Raw genomic sequence first — 22,327 nt, 5'->3', positions numbered from 1 at the left:
GTTCATGTACGCGTTTGGTAGGTCTGTGGTAATCCATGAGAGGACCCTGGGTATGGAAGGTAGAGGAAAGGAACAAAATCTCCATATAACAAAAAGTGTCAAATCCATATAACAAAATAGGGTGTGTGTGTATCGCTTGTGCAAGGCAGACGTACGTTACATTTGTCTTACGAAAACAATTAAAAAAAGTGCTGAAATAGTGAAGTGACCTATAAGATACCCGTGTCAAATAACTCTGCAAGTCCAAATTTAAGATTTGTGCTATAGATAGCTCGAAAATCAGTGGCCAACATGTAATAATTAGTGAAATGGTTTATTGGACATGATCGTTTTACCGTTCAAAATTCACGCACACATATACGTGGTGTGCGCACATGACGGCAGTGTTGCTAGCCTCGGCAGGACTCGGTGACCAATAGTGTGTTCGTTAGTACTCGGCAAGACTCGGTGCCCAATTAGAATAGCGGGCGCATTTGGAGACCAATCAGAATTCTTGCTAAGTTTCGGATAAGCTCGGCGTTACTCGGCGTCAAATTAGCGTTGAGAATATCATTTGGACAATCTCGGTAGTGCATAAAACCCAATCATCAACAAGATAAGCATCGGCATAGCTCGGATATGCTCGTAGACCTATTAGCAACGAGAAAGACTCGCAGCAACTTCAAGAAGGATTAGTCGTGAATATTCGGTATAGCTAAGAAACTCGTTTCGCTTAGCTATTGGATGATTGCTTCGATTCGGAAATCGTCCGCTAGACTTGGGAGCGAATGAACATTAAGGACGATTTGTCACATTATTTAAAATACCTAAATATTAAAATGGATTGTTTCGCGTGCCCCGCTAAAATTATTAATAATTCTGAACGGCTGACATGCTACTCATGTCAAAAAAACTGTCACTATCTGTGTCTTGGTATGTCCGAAAATACATATGAAAGCATGAGTGAAGAGTTTAAACGAGCGTGGCGGTGTCCGTCCTGTGCTAATGTTACTCTTAGGCGAAAGAACGATAACACACCGGTGCGCAAATCATTTGAAACAATGTCTGATAATACAAATATGTCCATAGATGACTTACTTCAAGAAGACACAGAAAGAAGCATGTTTGGGGACACAATAGGAACGCAACAATACCAAACTACAAATCAGGAACGGGAAACAGTTACAATCGACCAAATTAGCACTCTTCTTGACACCAAACTGAAAGCTAACTACGACAAAATCGTTAGCAATTTGACTGGAATAATACAAGCCCAAATTAATTTAGGTATCGCAAAAATTAGCGACGATTTTACTCAAACGAACAACTCAATTATATCTAAACAACAATATTTCGAACAGCAATTACAAAAGACGCAAGAAAAAATCAATTTATTAGAAACCGAAAATTATGAGTTAAAGAAAGAGCTTAAGGACATTAAAAATATTCTGGAGACTAAAAATGGTACAAATTTGCAAAAAACCGATAGTGACACCAACAAAAGGACATTAGTTTTATACGGCCTAGACGAGTATTATAGAGAATCAGAAGAAGACGTAATTACCCGAATTAACTACTTGTTTCAAGACTTACTAAGTATTGACATAAATGGTTATGTAGAATCAGTTAAACGGACCGGGAGAAAAGGGAACCGTCGCCCTCTTATTATAGAATTAATAAGTAATCGAATGAAAAAATATATTCTTAATAATTCACACTGCTTCAAATATTCAGGATACTCTGTATCGGCTATTTTAGACAAAGAAGGACTTGAGCGACGTTATTATTTACGAGAGTGCCTAAAAACTGCCAGGCATGAGGGCAAACATGCAATAATGCGAAATAATAAGCTGTACATCAATGGAAAAGAACATTGTCCGGTATCGTACAAGCAGGTTACACAAGACACATTAAAAAATACAAACGTGCATATTTCAGCGGATGCTCTGAACTCAGAGAGCGAACGGAGTGCGCAGAGCCTGTCGAGCGAACGAGAGAAAAACTCTATATCTACGGTCATAGAGCAAAACTCTACATCTGGGCAGAACCCGAAGAACTCGCAAGCCGCGGAGAGCGTATGCAGTGATTTATTTACTGACAGTTTTAGAGACAATAATAGCAATTCCGTAAAGAATAACCACACAAATAATTTATTTCGTAATCAATAGTATTTCCGTATTACACCAAAATATCAATGGGCTTGTAAACAAAGCTGATTTATTAAGTGTGCATTTACTGGAGCTTATGAAGTCTGATAGTCCAATAGATATCATATGTATAACGGAGCATAATATGAAATTGGGTGACGAAAGCCAGCTATTAATTCCTAACTTTAAACTTGCCGCTTTTTTCTCTAGGGAAAATAGAAATGGCGGCTCTTGTATATTAGTAAAAAGCACGCATGCATTTAAAACATTGGATAACATCTGCAGTAAATCTATTACAAATGTTTTGGAATGTTCGGCAATAGAGCTTATAGAGCATAAGATTGTAATTTTATGTGTTTATAGGGTACCAAACACAGATCTAATAATCTTTTTGGACACATTAAATATCATTTTAAGAGAAATTTGTTACAGTCAGAAGAAAATTATCATTTGTGGTGATTTCAATATAGACACCTTAAAACGGACCAAACATTCAATCGATTTTAAAAATTTACTTAGTAGCTATAATCTCAAACTAGGAATAACGGAACCAACGCGATTGCAGAGCAATACCTGCATTGATAACATCATCCATAATGTGCGAAATGGTAAAGCAACAGTAATAGAAATGGTTTTATCCGATCATACAGGTCAGATATTTAAATGTCCTATTAGGAAAACCTCAATTCTATCGCATTGGTATATTACTAGAAGAGACTTGAGTGCCCAGAATATAAATAAATTTGTCGAATGTTTAAGTAGTATAAATTATAATAGTGTGTACATGGCGAATACTGCTGAAGAAGCTTATAATAACTTTTCAGAGCTTTTCGAACTCTTTTATAACCTTTGTTTCCCTAACAAGCGCATAAAATGTTTATCTGTAAGTAATCCTAAATGGATAACTAAAGGTATACGAAATTGCTGTAAGAGAAAGCGTGAATTATTATGGAATTGCCGATTAAATCCAAACCCATCGGATCGTAATTATTTTAAAGAGTACTCCAAAAGGCTTAAAAGAATAATAAATTTAACAAAAAAATCACAAAATAACTATTTTATTCAAAACTCCGCAAATAAATCTAAAGCAACTTGGAATATTGTAAATAAGAACAAAACGCGTTACCCTAATTGCTCTATAACACAAATAAAAAGTGGAGATAATATGATTCATGATGCAAGCCAGATTGCGCAAGTTTTTAATAATTATTTCATTGACCAAATAAATTCTAAATCATTAAATTTGAACAATAATAATAAGAATAATTCCACATTGACATATAATTCGATCAATTCATTATTTATGCTTCCAACCAATCCTTATGACATCCACTTAATTATTACTTCTCTAAAAAATTCCACTAGTACAGGTTACGACGGAATAGCCACCAAAGTAGTGAAAAAAACTGTATTTGCCATTGCTTCACCTTTAAGCTATATCATAAACTTATGCATTGCAGAAGGTAAATTTCCCGAAAAGTTAAAAGTAGCAGTTGTTCGTCCATTATACAAAAAGGGTGCAAGAGAAAATTTATGTAATTACAGGCCAGTGGCCCTACTACCAATATTTTCTAAAATAATAGAAAAAGTAATTTTTAATAACTTATATCAATACTTTGAAAAAAATGATTTATTTACCCCAGAACAAAAAGGGTTCAGAAAAAATAAATCAATAAATATGGCTATTTATAATCTACTAGAAACAGTTATGGCTCAAGTTGATAAAAGGGTACCTGTTTGCGCTCTGTACATGGACATGTCAAAAGCTTTTGATTTTGTCGACCACCAAATACTTTTGTCAAAGCTCTACCAATACGGAGTACGGGGGAATGTCCATGAACTTATAAAATCATATTTAACTGGACGTAAACAGTGCACCCAAATCGATAGAATATGTCCAAAGACCAAAAAGGAAGTCAAGTACGTATCTAACTTTAAAAAAATAAACTACGGCGTACCACAAGGTAGTGTTTTAGGTCCACTCCTCTTTCTTGTATACATTAATGACCTACCTACGGCCGTTAACCACCCAATGGTATTGTTGGCCGATGATAGCACAATTATATTTACGGAGACAGACATGCATGTGCATCAGGACAATATTAATCAAGCTCTACATAGTATTGTTGATTGGCTTAATAAGAATAACTTACATGTAAATCTTGAAAAAACTAATTTTATGAACTTTAATTTGCGGACCAAAAACACACCTAATTTAGTTATTACTTACCAAGACCAAAGAATTAATGAAACGGACTCTACAAAATTTTTAGGTTTATGCTTAGATAGTAGTCTGACATGGAAAAATCAAATTGACATTATATGTACAAAACTTAATCAATTTAGTTATGCATTGTATAATTTAAGGAAAGTTGTTAACCAATCAGCTGTACTGACAGTCTACCATGCACATGTAACGGCTACTTTAAGGTATGGTATAATGTTTTGGGGAAATGCCACTGACCGCGAATTGGTTTTCAAGAGTCAAAAGAAATGTTTAAGATCAGTATGCGGTATTACAACCATGGATTCATGTAAAACTCATTTTAGAGAATTAAAAATACTGACAGTTCCTTGTTTATATGTGTATGAAATAGCAACCTATGTTAAATGTAATATGAACGAATTTACAAAATTCAATAGCCTGCGTCATCAGGGAAAAATTAATTATAAGTCATCTAGAACCGCCTTTGTGTCTAAAAACATAATCGGTATGGCCCCACGAATATTTAATAAATTACCACTAAGCATCCTAAAACAAGAAAACATTAAAGAGTTTAAAACTGCATTGTATACATTTTTAGCATCTAAGGCATATTATACCATTCAAGAATATCTCGATGACATACATTTGTAATAGAGTAGGTATAAGTAATTTATGCATGCGATACACATGACATTCTTGAATATTTGCATGTCTTTGTGACGAAACATGTAGTTCCTTTTTTATATGTATGACCTTTTGTACCATGTTTTAGCAAATAAAAATCTGATTCTGATTCTGATTCTGATTCTGTCCGACAAAAAACCATAAATAGGTGGCGCTACTTGAGAAAAAATCTAATCACTTCACTCCGTCAATAACGCCTAGGTTCTTAGCTACTCTAACGCTACTCTGGAGAGATTTGAAACTCATAGATTTATAATTAGCATGGATGCCTAGTCTGTACATCCCTAGTCAAGCCATTTCGAGTACGACAATGTTAAAAAAAAAAAAAAAACGAGTACGACATATGTTGCACTCGTGTCATCATATCTAGAACGTAGTGATTATATGCTCTTTGTATTTTATTTTTATATTGATATAGTAACTTCCAACGTAACGCTCTTTGATAGTAACTGCTATATCAAAGTGAGTGAATGCTAATACATATTAGTATTACTAGATTTACAATGAATCTAACTTATGTTTTGATATTCGTGTGTACATTGATTATAGAAATAGGTACGAACATTTTGAATAAGCATAAGCCTAACCCTCGAATGTTCCTTGAAGCCGTTGGCAAAAACTCTACAGGTAAATTTTATTTACACTACGATGTTTTCATTGCACTGGAATGATTATAGATGGTTAAGTTGATCTATAATTTCAGGTTTTCAAAATCCAGAAAATATTCTGTGCAGAGGCTGTGGAAGTAAAGCGTCTTCGGCTAATTTCATAATATCCAAATTGAGCCCATTTTCCCACTATGCATTCAATGACACATTGTTCAATAGAGAAAAGGTTCTTGTACAAGTAGTGCCACATGATATCATTTTCCAATTTCCTGTGATAACTATCACCCAGTCTACTTGCCAAGGTTTTGGGGAGGTATGTAAGTTGGTTATCACACAGGTTTATATTCACTTTGTAAAGGATATTAGAAGTAGATTTATTTTTCTTAAGTGCCATTTGATACAAAAAAAGATCTTTCATATTGTTTAAAACATTTAGCAGTGAAGGAGCTGTCAGGAGACCTATATATTTATGTATTTTGAATGTTTTGATTATATTATAGAAGTTCCTGTATTTTGTATATTACAGTGGCAGGTTGATAATTCATGGTTCCCTGGATATCGCTGGAAGCTGTGTATTTGCCCTGATTGTGGACAATTTCTAGGCTGGATATTCGAGTCTATTAATCCTGGAAGTCCTAAATCACTGGATGAAGTTTTCTGTGTAGTTCTGACAACAGTGATTGGAGAAACTTGTAATTATAATTTGAATCACAAGGGTTTTTGTGGGAACTTGTTTTGTTTCTTCAGAATGAGAAGAGAATGGTTAGCTATTTGTGGATTGTGGACCGCACTATCATTATTTTTGCTTGTTATCAGATACAATGAGGAAAACATTTTGATGTATGCTTTATGTGTTGTTGATTACCATATTTCTTGTCCCCATTTTGCAGTTGTATGTCCCTTTGATCATGTTTTATACATGGATATATAAGACTGGTAGGTTAACTACATGTTTTGAGAACAATAACGGATTTTTTAATGTCCTTTTGATCTCATTTGATTCATGCAGACTGGTATTTTACCATGAACTTGGAGATTGTAGGGAACAAATTGTGTTGTGTGTAGCTCTTTTTGATGTATGGATCTATAATTCACTAATTCCCGATACCACTGGAGACTTTCATAACATTGTCAAACTAAATGAAACATTCTATTGTTAAATCCTTCAAACTCCATTAAGCGTTAAAAGCATTGCAGCAAAATGGCATTATATATTCAACAGCTACTTCATAAATGTTACTTTCCTCTACAGGGTGCCATGAGTTCTTGTTCTGCAATATTATGTTTTAAAGTACAGTCTACCACTCTGTACTATATTTTCTTAACAAAAAGTGTATTCAAACCATTTTGAACATCCTGCCTGGTTAGCTACTTTATTAACCTCCAAAGTATTTTGTATTTGCTAGCTTGAACCAATCATCCTGACATGTGCATAACATTCTTGGCGTGATAAATAATGGCATAAAAGTAATAGTAGATTGTTAGCCAAAGTAGTCTACTCGAATTCCGAATCCAATGAAGTATTACACGTATTTTTTGGAGTAGTATCTCTATTTGTCACCACTAAAAGCAGGAGGCTCTTACAAAACAAGGTTAAAATAAACTTGAGTAATATTTTTTAATGGTACTTACAATAATAAATCTATGCTTTCAATGGACCAATTTACGTTAAAGGGTTGATCGTTATTTGCGCTGTTTCACTTAACTATCTATCATTAACGGCCGGTTAGCAATCGCCAAATAAATACCACAGTAATCATTGTACACATTGAAATCAAAACCTACATAAGTAATGCGAACACCGATGTTTCGGTATCTATCAGTTTCAGTCTCTTGCTTATTCGAGCGATAGATCGAAAATGAAAGATCGAAGTGTTCCGCGGTTATACTAATAATAAGCGGCATATATTACGGGCAACAAACAACCTTCAGTGTCAAATATAAGACCTACCGAAAAAAAACTAAATTTCGAACGGCTGTAATTCTTTTTCCAAGCAAGATGACTATGACTTTCTTACCGCGGTCAAAAGTCTTAATATTATAATATATAAGTATTCCAATATTAATAATTCTGGTTTTACGCTGTGCGACGTTACACCGGTACAATTGTAAATAGAAAAGATTACTAAAATTTGGTCTTTTCCAAATAGCAAGAAAATTTGTAACATCCTTTATGCTTTCGAAACACTTAAAATTACCTGGAAGTTTCGCACATTTCATAATAGATAACTAATTTAGAATGTTGTCTTTTGAACAGAGGCCTCGAAGCGGCAGACCTCTAGGAACAAGCGAATTTTCAAAAACGATATATTTACCGTTAAAACTGGGGTACATACGCGGCTAAAGTGGAACGAACTACGACTAAAGTCGGTTCAGTTCTTCGTACGAAGGTTAGCATAGCTAAAGTAATCGAAAATTTGCGTTATTTAATTCTAGACCTAGTCGAAAATCATACAATTTTCTTCGTGAAAAAATTTGCATTTGGTAATTGTCGAAGAGCAGAATAAGATCACCAAACGTCCTGTAGTGCCGTTCTCTCAACGATTATTGGGTTCAATAGTATCAAACAGCCAAAAAAAATTAACAATTCCAGCAGGTGATGGACTGATGCAGGAAAATATGAAATACGGGTCCGTAAATAACAGCCACTGAATGTTCTAGGAAGAAGCTGCCTATCACTCCTACAGAAAAAATATAATAAAAAAGACGGACGATTATCTAAATTAAAAGTCGCTTTTTAGTATAATTATTCTTAAAACCTTAGTTTGATTTCAATCGAGTCAGTTTTTTTTTTATTTGAAGTTTAGTTTTATTTCGGTACACTGGTACACCCCTTACATAACAAACCTAATTTTTTTTATTAGTTATAGATTCATTGATCAAGTTTCCTGCTGACTTCTAAGGGCCATGGCTACCTCGGACCATTTATCTGATCAAGACAGACAATTTTTGGCCAGTTGCGAGGAAGAACTAAAAGATAGATATACAGAAAATGATGACGCATTTATGAAGATTTTTAAAGCGGAGCCGAGTCCGCCGCCTATAATAGAATCATGGTGGGTTCCGAACAACGGCGGACGACGGAACGACCGGCGCTTCAACCGCCGCAGCCAGCCGTATTCGCGCGACGGGCGCGACCATGGCCGCGGCCGCCACGACCACTCCCGCTCCTACGACGACAGGAGCTACGGCCACCACAGCAATCGCCCACGACATTACTAGCTCACTTTTATTTAATCATTCAAAAATGTTCATCCATGTATGTATTACTAAATGGAACAAATAAATAATGAATAAATAAATATTATGGGACAATTCTAATACACAAATTGATCTTGCCCAGTGACCTAGACCCACATGAAGCTCAATAAGACTTGTGTGTACTCACAGACCAACCCCTATAGACTTGAGCTTATAGGACGACTCGCGGTCACCGCCCGTATGGGGTGTGAGCACATATAAGATAGCACGCATGGTGTGGCAAGTCATCACAGTCTTCCAAATAGAAAACAGATGGAATAACATTCCATAAGTCAAATTCATTATTTTGTTGGAAATTGTTCCTTGCCCGCGGGGTTCATGTTATACTGGATAATATGGTTGTACTGAGCGGGAACGAAGTACGCCCGTCCCTTTTCGTCAACTTGAAAATGCAATGTGCTATCCCTTTCACTTATACGAATAGTGATGTTCATTGGTACCTGGGCGGCTACCGGGAAAATCGAAATTCGTCAATTGCGGGCATTTTTCTCTGTCACTCTAATGACGTCTTACTAAGAGTAAAAGAGAAAGATCCCCTCAATTTGCGAATTTCGGTTTTCGCGGTAGGCCCCCTGGTTACAAAACTCTGAAGGGAATGATGGCGCCTGCCATTGCTGTAGGTTAAAGGTCTTCGCACACTATATCAATTCCACACCAACTCAACTCACTTTTGGTTCAGCTTAGTGGACAACGAGTGGACGACGCGTAGACCACCGACAGTTACCTAAATGTTAAACATTGTACTGTAGGATATACAAGATAAGGCTTTAATTTCAATATTTAATTTTGAGTCGAGTGGCTGTTGAGTTGTAATAGTGTGCTAAGACCTGGGCTGTCTGACTAATTTTGTCTGCGACTCGAGAAGTGGAAAGTTGTGAGAGTCAGAATCGCGGGTGTACCTAAATAAAATTAAATGAAAACCATACAATATTTTTGTACCTAATTTGTACTATTTAGTACCGCGTTTAAAAAAAATTGTACCTCACGGTACGTAAAGTTATCATCAAAAAACAGGTCACCCGCCATCCTGACAGTCAGAATGGCGGGTGTACTTTATTACGCTATGTTCCCGTGGTTATTGATAAATTCTATAAAAGCCAAATTTTTGTACCTTTTTTGTACCTTCATATTCAATTATAATATGAGTCATTTTATTTGTGCTTTTCCCAGTTTTACTCATTTTATATTTTGCTTGCTATTACAATTTTGCAGGCGTTATAATTTTTCAAGTTATCGATTTAATTTTTAAGAAAAAACGCTAAGGTACAATTATTTTTATTACACCAGGATTCAGTACCTGTAATGTTTAATCTGTTAAGTTCAAATAACTCAGTAAATCATGTCTTAAAAAAGGCTAGGCGCCAATTCAAAGAAATCTTCCTAAGAAAAATCATTTTTTAAGACATGATTTTCTGAGCTATTAGAACTTAACAGATTAAACATTAAAGGTACTAAATCCTGGCGTAATAAAAATAATTGTACCTTAGCGTTAAAAAAGGCTAGGCGCCAATTCAAAGATATCTTCCTAAGAAAAATCATTTTTAAGACATGATTTTCTGAGTTATTTGAACTTAACAGATTAAACATTAAAGGTACTAAATCCTGGCGTAATAAAAATAATTGTACCTTAGCGTTTTTTCTTAAAAATTAAATCAATAACATGAAAAATTATAACGCCTGCAAAATTGTAATAGCAAGCAAAATATAAAATGAGTAAAACTTGGAAACCACAAATAAAATGACTCATATTATAATTGAATGTGAAGGTACAAAAATTTGGCTTTTATAGAATTTATCAATAACCACGGGAACATAGCGTAATAAAGTACACCCGCCATTCTGACTGTCAGGATGGCGGGTGACCTGTTTTTTTATGATAACTTTACGTACCGTGAGGTACAATTTTTTTTAAACGAGGTACTAAATAGTACAAATTAGGTACAAAAATATGGTATGCTTTTCATTTGATTTTATTTAGGTACACCCGCCATTCTGACTCTCACGGAAAGTTGTGTTTATTGTGTGTTGACTGGCTAACAATGCAATTTCCGATAAGTTTAATACTTTTAGAAACTAATTGGATTCTTAACTTGTCTTTTAGGTTTAAAATTCCACAGGACCATGATTTTGCCGTATTTTCAATATTGCAAAATTGTTTCAATGTCACTTGGCTAATACTTTTTTTGTGACCCAAGACACTCTTTTAAGCATAGCCACTCACTTGCTTTTGGTAACTTTACCAGCTGTCACCCTTATTTTATTATAATAATAGAAGTCACTGAAAAATATGAAGCATGTGAGTGGTTATATGGTTATATACAGTTAAACTATTATATACTCCGTAAAACTTTCATATTCGATAATACAACCATTCACTTGGTCAGTGACGCTGACGGTCCTTTCAGTTAGTATCGCCAGCAATAAAACGCCTATTTAGGCTCTACTGCTTATTTGAGTCTAGGTATGACAAAGGGCCGGCTAATGGATATCTAAAAAGGGCAGCCGATGAGCTGGTACCTACAAACAAATACAAATGTTTTATTTCCGAAATAAAATAATAACAGTATTACATTTATGCTGACCCCCACACTGGGCATAGCCTGTCCTGTGGTGGACATAATACCAACGGTTTACAAGTAAAAAAAAAACAATACTTCAATTGAAAATAATAATAAACAATTATTTAGAGTAAACAATTGAAAAAGAAACGATGGTGAATGGAATTTACAGAGGTACAGTTTACAGTGATGTCAAAAAAAGAAAAGATCGAGAAACAAAAAGTTAAAACTAAATAAATTATTTTTACCATTATGCATAAGTAACAAAAAAAATTCTTCGTAAATTTAAGATTTATAATATAATAACACGAAACGTGTCATGTGTGTAAGTTTGTGTGTGTGTGTGTGTGTGTGTGTGTGTGTGTGTGTGTGTGTGTGTGTGTGTGTGTGAGAGAGAGAGTATGTGTGCGTGGGTCGAGTGTGTGTGTGTGTGTGTGTGTGTGTGTGTGTGTGTGAGAGAGAGAGAGAGAGAGAGTATGTGTGCGTGGGTGGAGTGTGTGTGTGGTTATTGTGAGTGAGTTTATTTAATATGGTATCTTGATTAGGTTTTCTGTGTCTACATGAGAGTTGCATTAAGTTCTTTGATAACACTTTTTTTGCCTTTGGATTGGAATTGGATGAGCTAATTACTTTTCTATGTACGTACAACGCCACCCTTAAGGTCTTCGCACACTATACCAATTCCACACCAACTCAACTCACTTTTGGTTCACCTTAGTGGACGACGAGTGGACGACGCGTAGACCACCCGACAGTTCTAAATTTTAAACATTGTACTATAGGACATACAAGATAAGGCTTTAATTTCAATATTTAATTTTGGGTCGAGTGGCTGTTGAGTTGTAACAATGTGCTAAGACCTTTATTAAGTAGAGCTTCCGAACGCTGAGCACCTGGGCGTCATTGTATAGATCGCTCGTAGGATACCTATTTGGTTTCTTCAAAGCGACCTTCAGCACCGCTCTTTGAGCTCTTTCTAGTTTTAGAATAACAGCGGTGGTTAAACCTCCCCAGGCAAGAATGCAGTAGTTGATAATTGACTGCCCAAGAGCTAAGTATATAGCTTTCAACAGTGAAAAATCGGAAACTTGCTCTCTGAAGTTAAAATTTTCGTCTATCATAATTCCAAGGTACCTCACTGTTTTTCTTCGTGATATGTGGTCACCAGTGCAATTTGGAACAGGGGCATTAATACAATTACGATTATGGACTTTAATATCTCGCTGTAGTTTTGGTGCAGAAGCTAAAGTCTTATGGAAACATAGGAATTTGGTTTTTGCTGTGTTTAAAGTCGGAAGATTCTGCTTCATCCAAATTAACACTTGTGACATACCATTCTCGACTTGTTCAGAAACGTTCTCCCAGGAGGACCCTCGGAAAATGATAGCAGTAGCAGATACTTGATAAAATTCGAAAGGATTTGAAACACAGAGGGACCAGGAGTCAAAAGAGAGGGCACATGCGTCGGAAGAGGAATCTTCCGAAAAATGAGACCAGAGTACAAATGAGAATGATTAAGACGGGGACAATTCAGGAAAACACGGTTCAGGGTTCCATCATCCAGGCCACACTCACACAAGGATGCGTCACGACAATGCATCCTAGATAGGTAAACCAGGGAGAGCCAGTGATTCAATCTCACTCGGACAGCAGATACTTACTTTACTCGTACTTTACTCTTTGAGTAGCAGTGTCATCGATGACATAAAGATGCAGATATTTCAAAAATATTTTTTTTAAATTATGCAAGTATCAAAAGTACTGAGTCAGACCAAGCTAAGTTGGCAACACTTGATAGCCCAGACCGTGCAAGTGTTAAGTAACCGTCAAATAATTTCATAGAAGTTTGATGTTTAAGATAGACACGTCACACGTTTTGGTCTCTTATTGGCTGATAATGCTGTCCCCTTCATTTGTAAAAGTTTACAACTTTAAAATGTGTTATAAGAAAAGTAGATTACAATTAAACAATAGTACATTACGATACAAGTGCGAAAAATAGGAAATTGGAAACGAGTGGCGATAAATTAAAACACGACCGAAGGGAGTGTTTTAAATCTACACGAGTTGCTAATTATCTATTCGCACATATATCGTACAACGTTTTACAGTACATATGGCCCTTTAAATGTTCGACATAGTAACGTAATATGCTAATTTTCGCACTAGTGCGGTAAAGTAGCACCACATGTACTGTAATAGTACATTACGATACAAGTGCGAAAAATAGGAAATTCGAAACGAGTGGCGATAAATTAAAACACGACCGAAGGGAGTGTTTTAAATCGACAGGAGTTGCGAATTACTTATTCGCACATGTATCGTACAACGTTTTACAGTACATATGGCCCTTTAAATGTTCGACACAGTAACGTAATATGCTACTTCTCGCACTAGTGCTATAAAGTAGCCCCATACGTACTGTAAATACTATTTTACTTCTTTCTCTGACACGTACCATTACTGTTTTCATTCTCTAATATCAAAGAGAAATTGAAATAGAGGTGGATTGTCAAATAAAACTTTGTGGCCGCAGTTTTACTGTATCTTTCGACACATGATTAAAAATTTTAGAACGCCATTTGACTTTGATCCGTATTCGTTAACTGATGTGTTAAGTGGCGCCATCTAATAGATTAAAGGTATCGCGGCATCGTTTCGAGCGATGGCGCCACAACCTTTAGCCAATGTCCGGTGAGATGGCACCACATTATTATATTTTTAAAAATATAAAATTTAACACATATCGGTGAAAAATAGGGAGCGTGCATGAACTGTAGGAGGCAGCACAGGAGCCGTCAGATTTTTGGCGCGAGGCGTAAATGTGATGTTGATTGTTCCGATGTAGCCCACAAGATGGCAGAACCTACTATGCACTAGAAAACCCGTGACGTACATGTTTATGGTTCCGATTCAGGCCACAAGATGGCAGACCCTCCAACGCGCACGGTCCCTATAAGGATCAAACTCAAATGGCGTTCTAAAAGTTTTAGTCACGTGTCGAAAGATGGCAGTAAATGTACTGAGACTACAAAATTTTCTTTGAAAGTTTCGAATTCTCTTTGCTAATATTAAGAGGAAAGCGGACGGCCGCTTCTCCATACAAACGTAGTCCCCATTTTCCTCGCTGGATATTGACATCATGGAAAATACTATGGAGTGCCTATTACCCATAGCTATGTCCTACGTTGACTTATTTCGATTTTTTGATTAACTGAAAACCTAACTCTTACTATAAACTCGAAAAAACATCAAACGTAGGGGCATATCTGAGGACTACGTTTGTAAGAAAAAGCGATTTTGCGCGGGTCCTCCACTTTCATCTAAAGCGTATACCGGATTATGAAAAAAAAACTGTTCATGTAACTCAAGAGACAATATCCAGATAAGTATTACAAAATGGAGGCTAACTATTTTCTTTTCTCACGCCATTGTGTTAATTTTGAATTTATATGAAACATTTTTTTCTTGAATCAAAAGGTGTTTTCTATACAAAATTCTGGAACTCGGGCCCGCCGTTACCCGGTAGACGTGTTTCGTGAGTTTGTTATCAAATTCATCTTTATAAGCCAGTAAAACGTAAAAACGAGCCTTGCTCTGGACATATTTGCAATTTAAAGGAATCCATATTCAATGAAATTGTTAGCAAAAATCAATATCCATCTTGTAAAAAAAGTTAATTGGATACAAGAAATAGTTGATCCGCGGCCCGCCCCTTAACAGTATTTGAATCTGGGACCTCCTACTTCGTAGTCAGGGTCACTACCGGCTAGGCTAGGAGGTCGGCAATAAAACACTAATTTTTCTCAAAATAATATACTCTGAATTATTATGGCTTTGCTTTACATTTTAACAACTTATAAATAACATAATCATCACAAAAATTATGCAACTACAATAATCTTATAGTGAAACTCAAAGTGAATAAATAAATATATTTAAATTTGTCACAGCTACTCAACAAGTCTAATTATTTATAAATTTGTAACAATAATAACTTATGCAGACACCCTCAAAACAATGTGCTCTCTCTGTATATGACGACTGCACGGCGCACGCGGCCGGCGCGGGTTGCGTGGGTGGCAGCGTAGCACCCGGTATATATTAAATATTGCATTTATCCGATATTATTGCTTCTGATAGGACTAAAGTATTTCATTATGCCTGCACATTGCTTCAAAATATTCCTTCACAATATATTTACTACTATTACATAGGTAATCACAATAATATTAATTTGCGTGGCTTCTCGCATAATATAACTCCAATAATCTCAAAAAGGAATAGTCTGTAATATACATGAAAAGCGTACAAGTAGTGTAAGCGGCGGCTCGACACGTCGGCGTCGGCGGCGCTCGGAGCGCACTCACTCCACAAAAGTAATGCTCTACGACCAGATAAATCTGAGTAACATCATGCTAGTGACACGATTACTAAGCACAATGACGATTATATTCATCAAGCCCTCTAATATAACTATTTTTTTACTAATTTAATATTAAATATCGGCTACTTATTTCTGTACTGAAGCACATGACAAAAATAACGGTTTACACTCTGATATAACAAATTTTACGTCTAGCCTAAGTCAAAATATTATAATGAATGGAACAAGCTGGTGAACTGTTCTTTAAAATAAACTTACTCAGCTGTTCACCATCAGTACAGTGACAACAAACCAGAGTAGGTAGTAAAATAAACTTACTTAGCTGTTCACCGTCAAGTGACAACAAACCAGAGTAGGTAGTAAAATAAACTTACTTAGCTGTTCACCGTCAAGTGACAACAAACCAGAGTAGGTAGTAAAATAAACTTACTTAGCTGTTCACCGTCAAGTGACAACAAACCAGAGTAGGTAGTAAAATAAACTTACTTAGCTGTTCACCGTCAAGTGACAACAAACCAGAGTAGGTAGTAAAATAAACTTACTTAGCTGTTCACCGTCAAGTGACAACAAACCAGAGTAGGTAGTAAAATCACAGAACAGTAATGCTCACTAATATAATTATTATGACTCGTAGTGATGAAACATTAAGCATTAAACCATGGACATTAAATCTTTGTTAAAATTATAAAAAAGGGGAAGGTGCTACAGTTTTTATTTATAATGGCATATGTAATAGACATTCAGATATGTTATATTGTTCCAGACTCTTTGAAGTATACTGAACTGCACATTCTTAATTTTTACCAGCCTCTGAGTTAGTTTAACTTTTTGAAACCTATTAATTTGACACGTCTTGTAGTTCTTACGAGCAACAGTTAACATTACTCCACTATGGAATACATCTTCTCTCTCGTGAAAATTTAGTGTCCGGGAACGCAACATCCCAGCTCGTAGGCTTGTATTACAATGACATGTGACTGCAACAGTGTACTGGTGTCTTTTATAATATTTATTTTTAGCGTCTGGACTGGTCCCAGATAATACACTTATGAATAGAAGAATTGAGAATGTGCAGTAAGCCGACTTGTGGGTTCAGATAAAATAAACGGCTGTTGCTTAACGAAGCCGTTAGATCCACCACTTGACGGACTATTTCCAGACTGATAACTCACTAAAAACTACCGTTGCAGTAATTATAACGTATTTTAGAAAGCGGATGATATTTTTAGAAATGTAGTGATGTCGATAATATTTATTATATATGGTAGTTGTTGTTCTAAGTGTTTCTATTCTGAGAACGTGGTCTATTTGAGAAATAACTCTAGTAAATATTTATGCTTAAGAGCAGGGACTAACCACAGGCGTGGTCATTCTGTGCTTAAAGTTATATATAAAAAGTATATATATATATTATAACAAAATGGTTCAGTACAGATCCATTGAGAATCAATGACATTAATCGGTCTAAGTCAGTTGGATCAATCAAGAGTAAATTTTCCAATGGACTGCTAAGTTGTAGCGACAAATACACTTGCGGCAGTGCAGGCAGCAATAGGCAGTGCCTGGTTCAGAGAGCAACGCTCATCAATTGAAGTGGCTTGTGCTCAGCAGTATAAACTCTATCGGAACGGAAATCGTCCGTCAGTCCAGGCAACTCTAAATTGTATACCGTCACTGTATGCTACCAGCAAGCCCTTTGATAATTCCCGTAACACCTCACTAAAACGGCTGTTCCTTAGTTAAAAACTTGCTACATAACATTATACATTGATTGTATCGTAACAAATACGTTTTTAATATTTTCTTAATAACAATGCACAATAGTAATTGTATGAATTGACACGTAATCAGTATTGGGCTGGTGGCGGTGCAGCCGGCGGCCTCGGTCGCGCCGCATGCGAACTATTCCAGAGCTCGCGCGCTAGCAGCTCTGCCATCTTCTACAAACCGTCAACTTAGATACGAGTGACAATTGACTAGGATTAATGCACTTGCTCTACTCGCGAGAGGTCGCCCGCGCCCGGCCCCGGGTCGACGCTCCATCAGAACACGCCACTAAATTCGAAGAGAATCAAAACATTGGTCAGGTTTACTTTAGTACATTTGACTAGAAATGCGCTTAGAAGTTTCGTATATTGTCTTCGTTGCGGCCTATCGATGTCATTCTACGCCAATTGAGTCACGATGCGAGTACAAAATCGTACTCGGACTCATCGGTACTACAGTCGAAAAGACTGACTTGTAAAAATGTCAAATCTTTATAGCAAATTTCATAAGATAGTCTAAAGCTTATGTCGTGAAGTATGAGAATGGAGCGGCGTGACGGCGACGGAGGCTCGGGCGCGGCGGAGGCGGCGGTGGCGGCGGCGCGCGCCGCTCAGATGAAGGTCCAGCACTCCATGATCTTGACTATGAAGTCCTCGCGCGTCGTTAGCGGCTCGTTGCCGTACGTGGTGCAGCGCTGCGTGCGGCCCAGGTACAGGTCTCCGTCCAGCCACAGCCCGAACTTGCCGCTGTGAATCAATATTTTATTTTAATTAATCTATTACAAATCAAAACCTATTATACACCGTGTTTTTTTTTGATTTGCGTTAATTTCGAGGGTGCATTCCTGAGCTTAAATTAAGTAACTTTCTCAAAGACACCGATATTCTAATTAACTCCATTTCGGAGATAATCAATCATATTTTTTTATATTATAAGGCCCTTACGAGCGTGTACACTTGCCTTAGGGCCTGTTTACTTATTGATTAGTGTGCGAGTTCATACATTTGCTACTAACCTAACGTACTATCTCGGACGATCGATGTTAGAAATGACATTGATATATCACAGTTTTCAATTGTTTGGTTGAGTTAAATGTAATGCCCGTGTTACAACAACGCTATATGCAACATTTAGTTACGTTTTATAAAAATTAAAATAGTAAAAAAAAAAAAATTTTTTTTTTTGAAAATTAACTATGCCATTTAGTTTCCTTAAACATACTTACCGAAACCCCGGAGTTAATGCAATTCAATAAAAACACGGTGTATATACGAGTAGACTCTTTAACTTTGGGTTATAGTTTGACAACGTTCAACTTAATAATATCGATACCTTAGTGCACATTCGTAATATTACGGGAATATTTGATTGTGATTGGTACCATAGTATTTTTTTTCCACGTAATGACGTAATGACCTACGAGTGTGAACTAGGGTATCGATATGCAAGAGTAGGTTCCATCAAAACCTACATTTAGAAATGTAGCCGAACACTCGGCGCGGTGGGTAATACTCACTCGCCAGCGCCAATGGAGATGTTGTCGTTGCTGCCACGAATAAAATACATGTTGTCGCCTGTCCAACCCCAATACTTAAATTTGGTTTTCACCGGTGGCGTTTGATCTGTAAATGCAAAAATAACGATAGGGTTTATTTTTACCTATACAAGGTACTATTGTTGTATTTTTACTATACAAGGTACTACGTGTTTTGATTAAGAAAAAGTAGAAGACAAAATATTTTGACAAATAAAATGTATACGGGCTATCGTCCAAGTCGCCCAAGCCTCCATACAAAGGACAACAATTTCTACCTTTTTTCTTGTTCTTTCTTTTTCTTCTTTTTTTCCTAATCAGAACACGATACCGAGTATGCCCTAAAGCGAATTCCCACTATATTAGTTACACCTTGTATAAGTACTAAACATCATCAAACCTAATACTATTGAGCAAATAAGCTCGTATTTAGTAAGAACAGATGTGCAAGTTTCGGAAAGGGTCTATCAGGCTAAGCGAACTAGAGGTGCCCCCAACGTCGGATTTGATCATTATTTCAGGTGGTGTACTGGCAAGTCCTAAGAACACTCTATGCTTAATATCAGTCCTCGATCTTCTTTTATTTTTGAGTTATTCCTTGATTATTCCTGTACAGTCAGCAGATATACCTGAGCTGGCAAGGTGTCCAAGAAAACATATACATTTCAATCGTCACAAAAATATGGACATCTAAGTTGTCATTTTCACGTAGGCTTTCAGTTCGTCATATATATCTTAACATCTGAGTTTTTCTTTAAGACATAGGTACACCCTTATTTAATCACAATGACCATAACGGTTAGAAAGTCAGTGGTAACTAAGCACTCAAATGCAAGCTGCCGTCATTAATACCTACACGCACTGCCAATCACGTACGTTAGCAGCCAGGGTGCCACCAGTTGCTAAGCAATTGTTATTTCGCTTAATTGCATCATTTTTGTCGGACCGGAGACAACAGGTTAAAGTATTGTCAAATGGAAAAAGGTTCCAGTCCGACATTGGCCATGTCAAATTAGGCCATCAAATATTAGGTCAAATTAGGATCAGCCCTTGGAAATACTTTGTTTCTAGCCTACGTCAATGATCTCCCATCAGCCATCACCGCCGGGCTGTCAGTACTGTACGCAGATGACACTACGGTCATAATCAGCGCGCAAACATACGAGCAGCTTGGTGAGAACATCAACGAGGCATGTAGGCAGTTAAAACGGTGGTTTACTGCAAATGGATTACTCCTTAACGTCAGCAAGTCTAATGTAATGATGTTCTCTGGACGGACAACTACGGTGCCCCCATGTATAATAAACTGCTCTATGCCATTGTGTAATGAAACGAAGTTCCTTGGCTTTGTGTTGGATTCGAATCTTAACTGGAAGTGCCATGTCGACCAACTGTGCAGTAGATTGAGTAGTGCAGTGTTTGCGTTACGGAAGTTGAAACCCCTTATTTCGTACATTTCATTAAAATCGGTTTCGGCTAATGACGTATGGTGTACATACTCATTTGGGGAAACTCTACGGATGCCAATCGAGTGCTCATTATGCAAAAACAGGCAATACGAACGCTAGCGGGTGTGAAGCCAAGGCATTCATGCAGGGACCTTTTCGTGACGCACAAAATAATGACGCACTACTCATTGTATTTATTCGAAATTATTATGTATGTCAGAAATAACTTATCTTTGTTTAAACGCGTTGTGGTATCTGGCATAAACATTAGATCTACTGGTCGATTACGAACAGTTCCACGTCGCATGGCACTTGCAGCAAAGAACCCGCGTGTCATCGGTCCGACCTATTATGAGCGATTACCTGCAGAAATAAGGACGGAAACATCCGATTCGATTTTCAAGCGTCGATTGAGAAACTTTTTGCTGGAGAACCCATTATATTCAATTAGTGAATTTTTTGACATAACTGTATAACTTATTTTTGCATATTTGACATTGTTTTTGATTCTTGATTCTATTTCATTTTTATTTTATTATTGTTTTTCAATAAATTCTGACTTTACGATCCTTTTCAGGTGAACATTTCCATTTATTAATTGTTGCTATCTGGATTATGATGTTATTTTTTGTCATTATTAGAATTTATTTGTGACAATCACAATATAGATTCATATAAATTGACATGAATGTAATTTGTAATGCAATCGTATGTTGTGTAATAAATAAATCTAAATCTAAATCTTTCAATGGTAACTAAGCATCAATATTTTATGTGATAAACTTTAAAAAAAAAATACTGCAGCAGCTACGAGTTGACGTCAAAATACTTAAGTATATTTCTAAGAAGGCATTTGAATTTGAGTATGTAACACCTCCTTTCTTAAAGAAGTATTTCATCGTCATGAGTCAATTTTAGACAATAAATAACTGTTAAGTTCTACCGGCTTATATATTGAAATGTATTTGTAAAATATGCCGTAGTTGTTTTGATATTTACTGAAATGCCGAAACATTCAAATACCGAATGATAAAAATAACTAAATACCAAAAATGCAAAATGTCACGGTCTCAAAATGCCTAAATTATTTATGTGTGAATTCTGAGCGTGGAAACTTTATCAATTTTAGGTATTTTGGTACTTGGTTATTTTAAAAATGAGGAGTTTTTAAACTAAAGCAGACCACTAGGGTGTGCAATCCCGGTATTCCGAGATCCCGAAATACCGAGATCTCGCCCATATTTTGCAAGATTTATCTTGCACGCGAAATCGAGCGCGATCTCGCAAGATTTGCAAGATTGGATTAATAGAAAAGGGCAGCACCTGCAGAAGTAGAATGAGCCCTTTTGCTGTAGGTTATATGGTACGAAGCATTCGAAGCCAGTTGGCACTGGCAGACGATACATCAGATATGTTGTGTTTTCTCAGAAGTTAATTTAAAAGTAACCCGTATTTTTCTAATATAGTCTTTGGTTACTACGATAAGTCATGAAATAAAACTATATAAATGGATTATTTTGCGTAGGTATAGCGAAATATATCCCAACGTTTCGAACCCTTTACAACATTCGTGATCAACTGTGATGAGACTAAGGAAAAATATATATTCATCTCTGTCAAAATTACAATGAGCAAAACTACCCACATACAAAAATAATGAAACAAAAACTATACATTTTAAGGCTGGTTATATGGTTAAGAACAATATCCGCTATACGCTGGTTCGAAACGCCAATTGAAACCAAAGC

General features: G+C 36.4%; 3 protein-coding genes across 29 annotated transcripts in view; 2 read left to right on the top strand and 1 right to left on the bottom strand.

Moving 5' to 3' along the window:
- The first annotated feature begins 125 nt into the window (after window positions 1-125).
- Window positions 126-7,981, top strand: LOC133520161 (uncharacterized). The gene is made up of 2 exons (XM_061854535.1): window positions 126-2,776; window positions 7,882-7,981. Exon 1 carries the CDS (start codon window positions 768-770, stop codon window positions 2,145-2,147), a length of 1,380 nt encoding a protein of 459 aa, XP_061710519.1. The 5' UTR covers window positions 126-767; the 3' UTR covers window positions 2,148-2,776; window positions 7,882-7,981.
- LOC133520244 (uncharacterized) lies at window positions 5,485-7,861 on the top strand. Its single transcript, XM_061854625.1, has 3 exons — window positions 5,485-5,643; window positions 5,720-5,937; window positions 6,151-7,861. Exons 1-3 carry the CDS (start codon window positions 5,487-5,489, stop codon window positions 6,553-6,555), a joined length of 780 nt encoding a protein of 259 aa, XP_061710609.1. The 5' UTR covers window positions 5,485-5,486; the 3' UTR covers window positions 6,556-7,861.
- A 7,262-nt stretch (window positions 7,982-15,243) lies between the features above and the next one.
- Window positions 15,244-22,327, bottom strand: part of LOC133519967 (TLD domain-containing protein 2) — a 184,824-nt gene continuing 177,740 nt past the window's right edge. For 24 of the 27 annotated variants that reach the window (XM_061854276.1, XM_061854309.1, XM_061854330.1 and 21 more), the window contains 2 exons: window positions 19,114-19,219; window positions 15,244-18,343 (listed from right to left, as the gene is read on the bottom strand). In XM_061854276.1, the coding sequence (XP_061710260.1) occupies window positions 18,208-18,343; window positions 19,114-19,219 (242 nt within the window). In that variant the 3' untranslated portion in view covers window positions 15,244-18,207. The remainder of the gene's footprint in view (window positions 18,344-19,113; window positions 19,220-22,327) is intronic. The other 3 variants (XM_061854363.1, XM_061854354.1, XM_061854347.1) reach the window with 1 other exon arrangement.

The sequence above is a fragment of the Cydia pomonella genome, chromosome 1 (genome assembly GCF_033807575.1).
Source record: "Cydia pomonella isolate Wapato2018A chromosome 1, ilCydPomo1, whole genome shotgun sequence".
In the NCBI taxonomy this organism is placed as follows: Eukaryota; Metazoa; Arthropoda; class Insecta; order Lepidoptera; family Tortricidae; genus Cydia; species Cydia pomonella.
Note: the sequence above shows the minus strand (reverse complement) of the source record. Positions and strands in the feature narration are given on the sequence as shown.